This window comes from Haliotis rubra, unplaced genomic scaffold (assembly GCF_003918875.1).
Source record: "Haliotis rubra isolate DU_JTF1 unplaced genomic scaffold, ASM391887v1 Scf1131, whole genome shotgun sequence".
In the NCBI taxonomy this organism is placed as follows: Eukaryota; Metazoa; Mollusca; class Gastropoda; order Lepetellida; family Haliotidae; genus Haliotis; species Haliotis rubra.
The window spans coordinates 181,050-193,941 of NW_025765039.1; the positions used below are offsets into that span (position 1 = coordinate 181,050).

Sequence of the window (12,892 nt, forward strand, 5' to 3'; positions counted from 1 at the left end):
GCTTTATGCAAATCACGAAACACAATTCTCAAATGCATTCATATTTAGGTAAAATGCATCTTTTTCAGAAAAGTTAAATTGTCTTATTTTCGTCCATGCCGAAATAAAATAAAACAGTGATTTCGATGTCCAAAAGAAAGGTTGAAATACAATTCTGGTTTGAGAGAAAGATAACCATTTAAAGTCACCATTTTTCAACTATTAAAACAAGAAACAACTGTTGTAGAGTGTGTAAAATTGTAAAATAATCATTCCTATGATTTCAGTTTTTTAAAACATTTTCTGCCGATTTGCATTAGAGAAAACAAGTAAAACGTGTCTTTGATATTGTGAAAAAATGTTTAGGAACATTTAAAATTATCTTTAACATTTTTGCTTGCAAAGTAACATTTTTCCATTTTCTGTTTACACATAGCAATATCAATCGCCAAAACGCAGCAATATTCAAGCAGTATTTGCATCCATTTCACATATAGAATGATTCTGTAGGGTACAAAGAGCCTAGAATGCATGATATGATACACAAGTACGAGAAATATGCCACGATTAACAGCTGAAGAGTGAGTGAGTTAATATTTATCGTCACATCGGCAATATTTCAGCCATATCGTGACGAGAGAGAGAAAGCCATTGTAATGGTGCAGATGGGGGTCGACATACAGTGCTGTTCCCAACGCCCTCGGATGCCACCGTATCACGGTCATAAGACTTATTCAGGGCTTCAGACAGACTGGGGTCACCGTAGACAGACCAAGAAGTGGACGTCCACGCATCACAACGCCAGCTGAAGATAGGTACCTACGTCATTAAGGAAGGAGGGTAACGTTTCTTTTGGCGTTTAGTGTATGCCATGATCGACCTCTTTCAGTGAAAATGACTAGTGCCAAATTTGAACAATTCATTATGGTCTGTTGATTACATAATTATAGTATACATATGAAAAACACTTTTTCGTTTCTTCTTTTTATGTGTGCAGAGTATTTTTGTATATTTCAGCCATATCTACACTTAAAACCTAATAACAATGGAAAAGTAATGAAATTTGTTGTCGAATCGATTTAACTAGGGACCGGTCCGTCTTGACCTGCAGGGTTTCACTATGTAAGCCTGTATCTACTTTTATGTCCGGAGGGCTAATTCCTCCCCACTGTGGCCGTCAACATGTCCATCACATACTGACCGTCCTTGTCATTAGGACAACCTTGTTGGCGCCTACACCAACCACCAGTATGTGACCTCTCCTGGTTCCCGCTATTCCTCTGATAATAGTGGTTAAAGCGTCCGCTCGTCACGCCGAGAACCCGGGTTCGATTCCCCACATGGGTACAATGTGTGAAGCCCATTTCTGGTGCCCCCCGCCGTGATATTGTTGGAATATTGCTAAAAGCGGCGCAAAACTAAACACATTCACTCACTCACTATTCCTCGGATGTTCTGGAAGGTATTCTGTCCAGGGTCGCTTGTAAACTCCACATCTCAACTGGCTGTCAAGCGTATCACAGCCTTCTTGTAACCCCGGATTAACAAACCTGCAGCGCTTGTTACTAAGTTGCTAGTATATTCCATTGATTTCCGCGCATGTTCAGAATAACAACACTGGCAGGGTCTGAAGTGACAGCTACAAATGTGGAGTTGTTCAAGTAAGAAAAGGCTATAATAAATGTTTGGTGTTTGTTGTTCAAGTAAAAAAGGACAAGTAAATATTTGGTGTTTGTTGTTCCAGTAAGAAATGACTGTAGTAAATATTTGGTGTTCAACTAAGAAAAGGCTATAATAAATGTTTGGTGTTTGGTGTTCAAGTAAGAAACGACTGATCAATGTTTGGTGTTTGCTGTTCAAGTAAGAAAAGGCTATAATAAATGTTTGGTGTTCAAGTAAGGTAAGACTATAATATATGTTTGGTGTTTGTTGTTCAAGTAAGAAATGACTGTAGTAAGTGTTTGTTGTTTAAGTGAGTGATCGAGTTTGGTTTTACGTCGCTTTTAGCAATATTCCAGCAACATCACTGCGGGGGACACCAGAAATGGGCTTCACACATTGTACCCAAGTGGGGAATCGAACCCGGGTCTTCGGCGTGACGAGCCAACATATTACCCACTATGCTACCCCACCGCCCTGTTTAAGTAAGGTAAGACTATAATAAATGTATGGTGTTTGTTGTTCAAGTAAGAAAATACTGTAGTAAATGTTTGGTGTTCGATCAAGAAATGACTACAATAAGTGTTTGGTGTTTGTTCAAGTTGCATATGATACATTTCGGATCCGAATGTAAGAAGGTATTGGATTTGACAAACCCTACTGTAGGTAGCTGAAACTATTACCATGTATTTTTGTAACAATCCATGTGCTCGTAAATAACTTCTTCAAATGTTATTACTGCACCATGAAGTGTTGGGTATTTCTGAAATTCAAAGCTCATCCTCACAGATCCACGGGCCCCTAAGTCCATGCAATCCGAAGGAAGCGTCTGGGAAGTATATTTTTATTTGCATGTGTCCAGTCGTTATACACCTTTATTTACATTGTACATGTCTTCTATTCTGAGGATAAAAAATGAAAAATAGAATTTTTTTAAAAAAATTAAAAAATATTTTTATTAGCGACAGTAGTTCAGTTTATGAAGAACTACAATTAAAACTGAAGATAATACAGAAACGCTCTTAATTTTGTAGACTAATTGGTTTATCCTCTGGTTAGTCCTCTCTTTGTCTGAATCTGTTTAAGGATATACACATCCCTTGTTCGTTATCGTGATGTGGTCAGTGTATACAGACTGAAGGGTGATGCAGGTCAAGACAACGTATACGAGGTTTAGATTGTTTCTGTTAAACGCCACACTCAGCACGCTAGCAATCTGTAAATAATCGAATCTGGAACAGATATTCCAGTGATCAACATCATGAGCATCTACTTACGCAATTGGGATACGATGACATGTGTCAACCAAGTCAGCGAGCCTGACCACCTGATCCTGTTAGCCGCTTCTTACGACAAGCATGGGTTACTGAAGATCAATTCTAACCCGGATCTTCACAGGTCCGTAAACCTTGTACAATAACAGTTTCTGACCCTCCATATCAGTCTGACAGGCCATGGTATAACTGAAATACAGTACGGTGTCCTCACGCATACTGTATATATTTGTAGTGACCTTGCATTAATATGCGGTCATGTTAACTTCATTTACTAAAATTCTTTCTCTTAATTCCAATATTTCAGTATTTGAAACTTAAAATTTCCGAGTATATTTTCATTAAATGTTTATTCTTAAGCCATAAGAAATCTAGTGCTTATTATGTATCAACATGAAAAACATAATGTATAAACAAAATAGAGTATTCCATCATGAAGGCACATGAGTAACACGATAGTGGTTGCAACCAGATTCAAAGTTAACAGTGGTGTCATGTCGCCTTCCTATCTGCTGTACATGTTACTGCGAGAAACAGCTGACACTAAATGGATAAAAGAGATGTATTATACTGTTATCTGATAGTCTACAGTGAGCGGAAACAGGTGCTGGTATTGACTTCCCTGTTGGGAGTGGTTGAAGCGGAGCACAATACAGCCATAATGAGGTTCGTGTAGAGAGCGGACTTTCCTGACATGTTGATGTCATATTTGCCCTGCTGGTCAGCACTGATCCACATGGAGTGATTGAGTTTAGTTTTACGCCGCACTCAGCAATATTCCAGCTATATGGCGCTGTCTGCACCAGACAGTTCAGTGATCAACAGCATGAGCATCAATCTGCGCAATTGGGAACCAATGACATGTGTCAACCAAGTCAGCGAGCCTGACCACCTGATCCAGTTAGTTGCCTCTTACAAGCATGGGGTACTGAAGACAATATTCTGACCCGGATCCTCACGGGCGACCCCCATGAAGAGCAACTGGTTTTCAAATATTGTCCTCTTAGTTTGTTGTCGGATATATCCCTTTTATAAATATAACTGGAAAAAAATGAGTAATATAAGCGAGTTAAACTTTTACGTCGTTATTTCAGCCATGTAATGACGAAACCAAGTCTGCACACATTTAAATTACAAAGTCAAAAGGGGTTTCCTCAAAATCATATTTCTTCATTACATTATTGTTTACAAACAGAAAAAGTCATAGTACCAACTTTCTGAAAGCAATTTGTCATACACATAACATAGTTACAATTTATGATACAGATCAGTTTCCCTTACGCGTTGCTCACAATGAGAAGCCCGCTTACTCGCGAAGAAACTCTTTCAGATTTATTGCCTCAAAATAAGAATCCCTTGCATTTGAAAGGGTCCACGTGGTCAAGCTGAATATGCCTGATAGTGAACACTTAATAGCAAGAGTGAGTGAGTATGGTTTTACGCCGCTTTTAGCAATATTCCAGCAATATCACGGCGGGGACACCAGAAATGGGCTTCAAATAATAGTAAGAGACACACTTAGGATGTCCATCTCCATTTGTTTTGAGCAGATAGTCGTGAGTAAACCGTACTAAACCGACTGTGGCCAATACGACATCGACGTAAAACGACCTCATCACGTCTTGACTGACAACCCAAGGCGGTATAACCGACTGTTGGTTTCAGTTCGTGTAGTTTATTTCTTCCTACTTGGGTGTCCCACCTTTCTCGCAAAAGGTCCCGAGTATAACTTTTGATAGTGGATTTGAAATCACTATGCGGGACCAGCAGTGAAAATAAATGTTTGTAAAGAGCCGTTTTAGCTGCAGCATCGGTCTTTGTGTTACCTGCTATGCCTAGGTAACCAGCAGAGGATGACGTCACATTTTCCAGTAGAAATGGCGTTGTAAAGTTCTAAAGTGTCCTGGATGATAGGGTGACTCGAAGTGACACTTTGAAGTTCCTGAAGGCAAGATAATGAATCTGAGAATCTGACAAAAGGCACCCATGGTACCCGGGTAAGGTAATCGGGCCATTGTTTAGCACGCTGGGACTCCTGATCTGAGGCCTATTGGTGGATGTCGACAAGGTTTCGAGCCAGTACAAATAGTGGTATTAAAAGCTACTACACCATGCACTGGGATAGTTTCCGAAATTATTACCATTTAAGTGAGTGAGCGTGTACAGCTTAACGCCGCTTTTAGCAATATTCCCACAATATCACGGCCGTTGACACCAGAAATGGGCTTCACACACTGTACCCATGTGGGGAATCGAACCCGGGCCTTCGGCGTGACGTTACCCCACCGCTTCTGTTACCATTAAGATTCCACTGACAAAGGTGTAACAGAATAGAGTGGGACACACTGTAGGGTAGACTTTAAACCTATAATAGGGATTCACACAGCATCCCTATACATGTCACAGCTATTACGCCGATAAAACATAACTTCGACTTGCTGTGGAGTGTGAATCCGTTTATTCTATTCGTTAGACATCGCAGGAAGAAGAGTGAGTGAGTGAGTTTAGTTTTACGCCACACTCAGCAATATTCCAGCTATATGGCAGCGGTCTGTAAATAATCGAGTCTGGACCAGACAATCCAGTGATCAACAGCATGAGCATCGATCTGCGCAATTGGGAACCAATGACATGTGTCAACCAAGTCAGCGAGCCTGACCATCCGATCCCGTTAGTCGCCTCTTACGACAAGCATAGTCGCCTTTTGTGGCAAGCATGGGTTGCTGAAGACCTATTCTACCCCGGATCTTCACGGGTCCACAGGAAGAATGCCCTGTAAACATTTCATTTGTATATGAATATCACAATGTTTTCTTATCACAAGGGTATTATCATAGATTCACTTGTAACAACAGATTAACGGAAAAGGGGAGACAACTGAAACACATATAAATCATGGTCACATTGAGCGATATGCACCTCACATTGAACTGAAATAAATAAATTGATAACAAGTAACTTTCCTTTTCAGCTAGTTCACAAGTATAACCGTACTGAGTTTGAAATAAAAACTTATGCATATTGGTTTACATTTTCCAGAAGAAAATGAATTTTTTTTACACGTTTACATTATATTCAAAATTTGCTCACCCGTCTATAAGACGAAACTACTCCTAGACGTCTGCTAGATGATACACACGTACCTAGACTCTAAATACAATGAAATTAACATATATATATATATATATATATATAACTTGAAACCCATCACCAGCACACGCAAGTGATTATCAGTCTAACCACCACAGCGCGCTCCACACCCATCCAAGAAATGGGTGAAAATATGTATAATAGCAATCCGATTAAGGCATAAAAACTTTACAACCTAATCCGGATTAGCATAACATAATTACATATTCAAACTACCAACATTAATTAATATTTTTAAGAGACGAATTTATATGCATTACTGAGATATTATACCCTAAAATTTTAGAAACCATTTTACAACCAACTATAACTAACCTGGTGACTTCTCCGGCTCGACCTCACATTATCAGCTCTCAGAATGCAATGAAAACCACAAGACACCACGAGGTATGATCATGTTGAAGCAGATGATCCAGTCAACCAATCAAAATTCTCCATGTTATAACAAAGATTCCCATAAACATGAAATGCACGTGAAATGCATATTCATTACCCTGGCCTACACAGGACAAGCACAAATAATACTGTTGGCCACAAAACTGTATAACACCACCAAGAAATGTTTTTGTATGACTTTTTATTGTTGACATTTTAGATAAAACAAAATATATAATACAAAGTGAAACGTCACTGCTGCATATATACACACACGCACAGGGGCTTGTATTGCTGAAAATAATACGTCCTGGGTCCTACAAACGTATCCTAATATCCATATACATCCTTCTTTATATGTATATGGATATCAGTGTACGCTTGTAGGACCCAGGACGTATTGTCTTCAGCAATACAAGCCCCTGTGCACACATGAACATTAAATACGTAACACTAAATTCAACCCCTAGACCGGAAAATAACGACAAACAATGGAACCCAATGGAAATTGAATGTCTTTCCAAGAATCTCCCTTAGATTTTGAAATCATAAGATTCGTGGCTGTCATCGTGAGGGACTCATGTCAAAGTAACGTCTTTACACATCATTAGCATGTTTTTCTAAGCATGGCCGCCTGTTTGTGGCAGCGCGTGTCAAGGCAATATCTTCACCCGTGGGCGTTTGTATATGACAGCAACAGTCAAGTCAATGTCTCCAATTGTGACTTGTTTGTGAGAGCGCATGTTAAGGCACCTTTCTCTCCCCTTACTAGTACATCATAAGGCGGTGTCTTAACCCTTGACTTGTATGTCACGGCAAAGGTCAAGGCGAAGACTTCACATGAGAGTTGTTTGAAAGAGTGCATGTCAAATCAGTTTCTTAACACGTGACTTCTTTGCGATAGCACGTGTCAAGCAGCACCGTCTCATTGAAACAAGAGTGAGTGAGTTTAGTTTTACGCCGCTTTTAGCAATATTCCAGCAATATTACGTCCAGGGACCCCAGAAATGGGCCTCACGCATACATATGTGGGGAATCAAACTCGGATCTTCGGCGTAACGCGCGAACGCTGTAACCACTAGACTACCGCACCGTTCCTTGAAACAAGATGTAGACAGACAATGAATATATGAAAACATGTATTTTGCCACAATCTAATACAAACGTGTAAGTCTCTGTACCCTGGTTTGTTGTTAGTCACAGTGATGATGTCTGTCGCTCACGTTGGAACTACATGTGTATATGTATAGGTATTCATACATGCACTTTGTCCTAATAATAATAATAATAATACTGGAAATTTATATAGCGCTAAATCCAACCTCTACGTGGGTGCTCAAAGCGCTACAAAATAATAATGTTTGAGTAGAGTTAATAGTGCAGTGAAAAGACATGCGTTCTAAGATGTGATTTGAACACAGCAACTGATGGGGACAGTTTTAAGGCGAGAGGCAGTTCATTCCACAGCGATGGAGCAGAAACACTGAAAGAACGCTTTCCATAAGAGGCCAGTTTATAAGAAGGAGTTTTCAAAAAAAATCTGCTTTCAGATCGCAGTTGTCTGGATGGTTTGTAGGGGGTTAGCAGTTCACTTAGTATTCTGGTGACATGCCTTTTAGACTCTTGAATGTGGTACAGAGTACTTTAAACACTATCCTCGCCTCAACTGGAAGCCAGTGTAATGACTTCAGTATCGGCGTAATGTGAGAGTACTTTCTTGACAATTACAGTTTGGTTTCGGGAGAATGGTATGTTACACTACGATTGAGCTTGTAAATAAATGCCAGGCATTGGAGCGACAGTAAACATGTACAATGAGAGTTGGCAGATCCCAGTATTTAGATTTACCATAGAATTGATGATAGGTTGACCACTGGAGGCAGTGAATACTCGAACGTCACATGTAACGAAAATAATACGCTGGTTGGATCAAGATTTTGTCGCAGTTAAATTCTTTGAATACTGTCTTGGTTTTCATGTCAATTGCCTTGACAAATATTATCTGTTGGGTTTGTCGGGTTAAAAACTCATACTATTATATACTCATTATTACACACGAACTGAGAATTACGAGAGGTTAAATGCTGTGATAGTTCCGTTTTTAAACATAAATAGTTTCTGTTTAAGTTTTGACATCATGGCCCCTCTGATACTAAAGTTGCTGGTGGACACAACGAGCACCTTGCAGAGACTGAGGACAGCTTGATCGAGCAGCGCCATCTCGAGGCCAATACAAGCACTAGACACATGACCTTGAAGGTCAATATGAAGCACCACACCATCCGTGTCAATTTCGCGGTTACCGAACCATTTCCTGGCACTATTTCTTACATCCACCGAGTCACTAGCTACAAAAACACGGCTAGTATTTTTAAATTTTGATAGAAATCTCCATAATAAGTCTACAGAGGATAATGCATTTATCGGAGAGGCGTCATTGGGCATGTTGGGATTTTTCCTCATCCGAACGTGAGAGCAGACTAAATCTGTTTCCTTGGGAACTGTGCTCATGAACTTGTTGATTCGTTTCCCGAAATGAACAGAGGGTGTCATAAGTTGGTGCCATATAGTTTGAAAAATCTGAGGTCGTTTTTTGGTTTTAAACTCTTTCGGAACGAAGCTTCCATATCTTGGACTGTATTTAATTCCGTTGATGATGTCTTGATTTGTTCTGAAGAAGACCACGTCGCTGGGATGCTTTAGGTTGAAGTCACTTTTGACATCGACAACACCATTGCGGTTATTCATCCAGTTCACTTGCTCCAAGCTCAGGCCTTGAATGTCTTTCACATTCACATTCCAGTTGACCATATTTGGGATGTAGAACTTTTTGATATCACATGGGTGGGACATATTGATACCAAACCTCCGACCTGTTACCCTAGCAAGCAGATAGGCAGCTACTATGCCCCTCTGCCTGTCTCCCCAACCTCCACAGCGACCCTTCTTGTCACAGAGGTAGATGAGGTACCGTCTACGGGGTCCATATGTGGGTTTAGTGCTGTTACTGTGGAACTGGCGTACCTTCTTCGTGGTTGTTTCTGTGTGATCAGTTCCAGTATCGACATGAGGTGCTTGTGGATTCTCTGCGTCGTTCTGCTTGGTCTTCAGCGGTTGTCTATCTCTGGCGCCAGCAGCGGATGTAAGGCTCTCCGTCCAGGCACTTATGTTTGAGACTGCTATGTTCCAAGGTCTACAACCAATGAAATATTACACAGTCAATAGATATATACAGATGTATCATGTCGTAACAATATAATGTGACGATTCATATTTTTAATAAACTAATGGAAAACAGTGACGTTTGTTGTGGTTGATGTCTCGTTCAAGGTTATTGTCCACGTGCGTGCGTGTGCAAATTTGGTAGTAAGGGGCGGGGCGGAGCGGGGCGTCTGTCGATGGTGGTTTTGATTAAAGACTTGTAAGAATAAAATAAGTATTAGCCCTTTGGTAAGTGCGGATATTCGCATTAAATATAAACTTGAAAGCAATTGCTTAACACTAAAAATAAATCAACAAGGGAAGTAACACGCATCACGCCAATGAATAATTATAACATGAGGCCATTGAAGAACTTAACGTGTTGCCAAGTTGCCTTCAAATTGAGAAAATATGCAGACAATTTCAACTTTTACAGACGTTTTCGATATCACCTGAATATAAAATAAAAACAATATTCTATTTCCAGGCAACTAGAAGATGAAAAAACACCAATAAAAATCCTGATTAACCAAGTACCCTCTTTGTACATGAGCAGCCTAATCAGGAATTTACATGGTGATGTGCAGCCTGTGTAATTAGCTCTGTTCCTAGAATAATCCCACACCGCAGGGCAGGGCAGGGCAGGGCAGGGCAGGGTATAAACTGTCCTCTACAGTGAAACCCCGTTAATCTGGACGACCCAATTCCCAGTTTAATGAGGGGTATGTCTATCATGTATTACGTAAACGTTCAGATAATAATTGTCCTGAATGCAGTGTTTCTGGACTATCACGGTTCCGGAAAAATTGGGGTCTAGAAAGAGAAATAAGACTATTGGAATTTCCGGACAAACAGATTTTCTTAACTGTCGGGGTTTCGGACAAATGGGTTTTCCCAACTGCTGGAGTCTCCGGAGAAACAGGTTTTCTGAACTCACAGGGTTTCTGGAATATCGAGATTTAACTGTGAAAACATGCAATACCTGAGGTCAGAGGTTAGCAGGAATGGTCGGGATGACCCGGCAGTAAGGATGAGGAACCATACGACGACCAGTAAGATGGCTGCTAGTAAACCAAGACGTATCCTCCTGAAATACGTCCACAAGAAAATCTGTAACTCCCATTCTAACTGCATATACTGCATAAACCTAAGACAGTCGTAGCGCAATGATTGTCGTAACTCCCATACTTTAACATAAACCTAAGACAGTCGTAGCGCAATGATTGTCGTAACTCCATACGATATTAACATAAACCTAAGACAGTCGTAGCGCAATGATTGTCGTAACTCCATACGTTAACATAAACCTAAGACAGTCGCGCTATCACAGTCGTTAACATAAACCTAGCGCAGTCGTAAATGATTGTCGTAACTCCATACGTTAACATAAACCTAAGACAGTCGTGACTCCCATACTTTAACATAAACCTAATACAGTCGTGACTCCCATACTTTAACATAAACCCAATCTCCAGAGGGTTATTTAGATATCTTATTACATCCACGAATTTACACAGAAATTGAAACACGATAACAATCTAGGCACAGAAAGACAAACAGAACATTGTCTCACCTGCTTCTTAAACTGCATACCTGTCGACATCTGAGCGGCTTTGCTAACCTTGAACCGATCTGCATCCTCGTTATACAGAAACTTGCCTCAACATACAGCTGACAGGATGCATCTTCTATACAGGTAAATAAACTTGTTTTCTAAGGCGTCCTACACTTGGACAAGTTGGACCTACAACAGACAACACAAGCTCATTAGGGTACGCAGGGGCGGATACAGCTTTTGCGAAAGGAGGGTGCACACTATTGAGAAAAGGAGGGTGCACACTTCATTTTCACCCGAGTTTCAATGGTCATTTAATAAACTTTCAGGACAAAAGGGGGCACCCTGCAAACACCCACCCACCCACCCCTCTGGATACGCCTATGGGTACGGTACAGTGATGACCCACACCTGACACAGACATACCCCGCCCATACAATGCTCGTGTAACAGGAGGTATATCTCTTTTCAGTATTGTACTCAATCTGAACTGAACGCTCTGAATGCACTATATGTCCGCGACGCACCTGTCACTGTTGGGCGTGGCCAGGTGCAATGACTATACAGGTGCTATATACGTGTGGATGGAGAAACGACTAGTACCATGGAACATTGGTCAGTTGCTTGGCCAGAGTGACAACACTGTCTACATATAAGTTTGAATCACTTGACTGGTTTTCTGTCACAGGGATGGGAACAGGAAATCTATTTTCAGCTGAAAACTTATAAACTTAATATTGTGTCATCGAATGGAGGTGGGGTGGTTTCTCAACGGATTCGGACGATTCACAGAATTGATCAATTTGTAATAATATCGGCGGAAATCCTCGGATCAGCGGACATTGCAATCCCTGCTATGATAAACTTGGGAAGCCGAGAGCGCATCGCGGCTCTCGGCTACAACTTGGGTGACTGACTTCACACTCATGACACTGCTAGATCAACAAATGACAAAATATTGAAAAAATTTGAATATAACTCATATATTGTACTGTCATATGACATGTACAGGGTTGCACACTGAGGGTGTTCTGTTTTAACACTTTGACTTAACGATTGTAAACTCTCGCAAACAACGACAAACCTGTACCCCAAATCCGTGTGTCGCCCACAACTTTGTAAACACAAGGGACGTAACTCTAGCACTGCAATTTATTACCTACTCGGGTAGAGTCGGTTGTAACCCGATGTGCGAGGTTAGCCGCGTGCACTTCTTTCTTGTCCTGCGGCAGTTATCTCCCTTGGGTATGAGGACCGCCCAGGCTGTCAACTGTTTAAATGTTCGTGGTAAAGTATCGTCAAACGTCGCATTCAATTTTGTTTCACTTACAAAGATTAAAATGGAAAGCCCATTCAGGCACGTTACTCCGACCAATCTTTGTGTTATCCTTTATGTCAAACGCTAGACAGGATAACAAGTACAACAGACATAATTTATGGTACTATCATCTTGTCTACTGGACTACTGAATCGTTAATGTCGTTCTGAAACTGTTGTGGTTTATTTTGTTAAATACTTTTGTTAATTGATATGAACAGATTAGAAGCGCTGTAATACGTCTACATGCACATGCCTTTCACTGAACATTACGACCTGTAGAGATCAGGGTTAGAATTGATCTTCGGCAACTACGAGGCAACTGACTTGGTTGACGTAACAATTTTGTAGATCTGGAAAACAACAACAACAACAAAACAAA

The 12,892-nt window shown here is 40.6% G+C and overlaps 1 protein-coding gene across 3 annotated transcripts; it reads right to left on the reverse strand.

Moving 5' to 3' along the window:
- Positions 1 to 6,777: 6,777 nt before the first annotated feature.
- Positions 6,778 to 12,528, reverse strand: LOC124291790. 3 transcript variants are annotated; one of them, XM_046728880.1, is made up of 4 exons: positions 12,357 to 12,528; positions 11,212 to 11,382; positions 10,621 to 10,725; positions 6,778 to 9,630 (listed from the first exon to the last, which is right to left on the reverse strand). In XM_046728880.1, the coding sequence occupies exons 2-4, from the start codon at positions 11,274 to 11,276 to the stop codon at positions 8,505 to 8,507; spliced, it is 1,296 nt and encodes a 431-aa protein (XP_046584836.1). In that variant the 5' UTR covers positions 11,277 to 11,382; positions 12,357 to 12,528; the 3' UTR covers positions 6,778 to 8,504. The 3 variants fall into 3 exon arrangements, with proteins under 3 accessions (XP_046584836.1, XP_046584819.1, XP_046584828.1); XM_046728863.1 differs by lacking the exon at positions 12,357 to 12,528 and adding an exon at positions 12,278 to 12,322; XM_046728872.1 differs by lacking the exon at positions 12,357 to 12,528 and adding an exon at positions 12,284 to 12,319.
- Between the last annotated feature and the right edge of the window lie 364 nt (positions 12,529 to 12,892).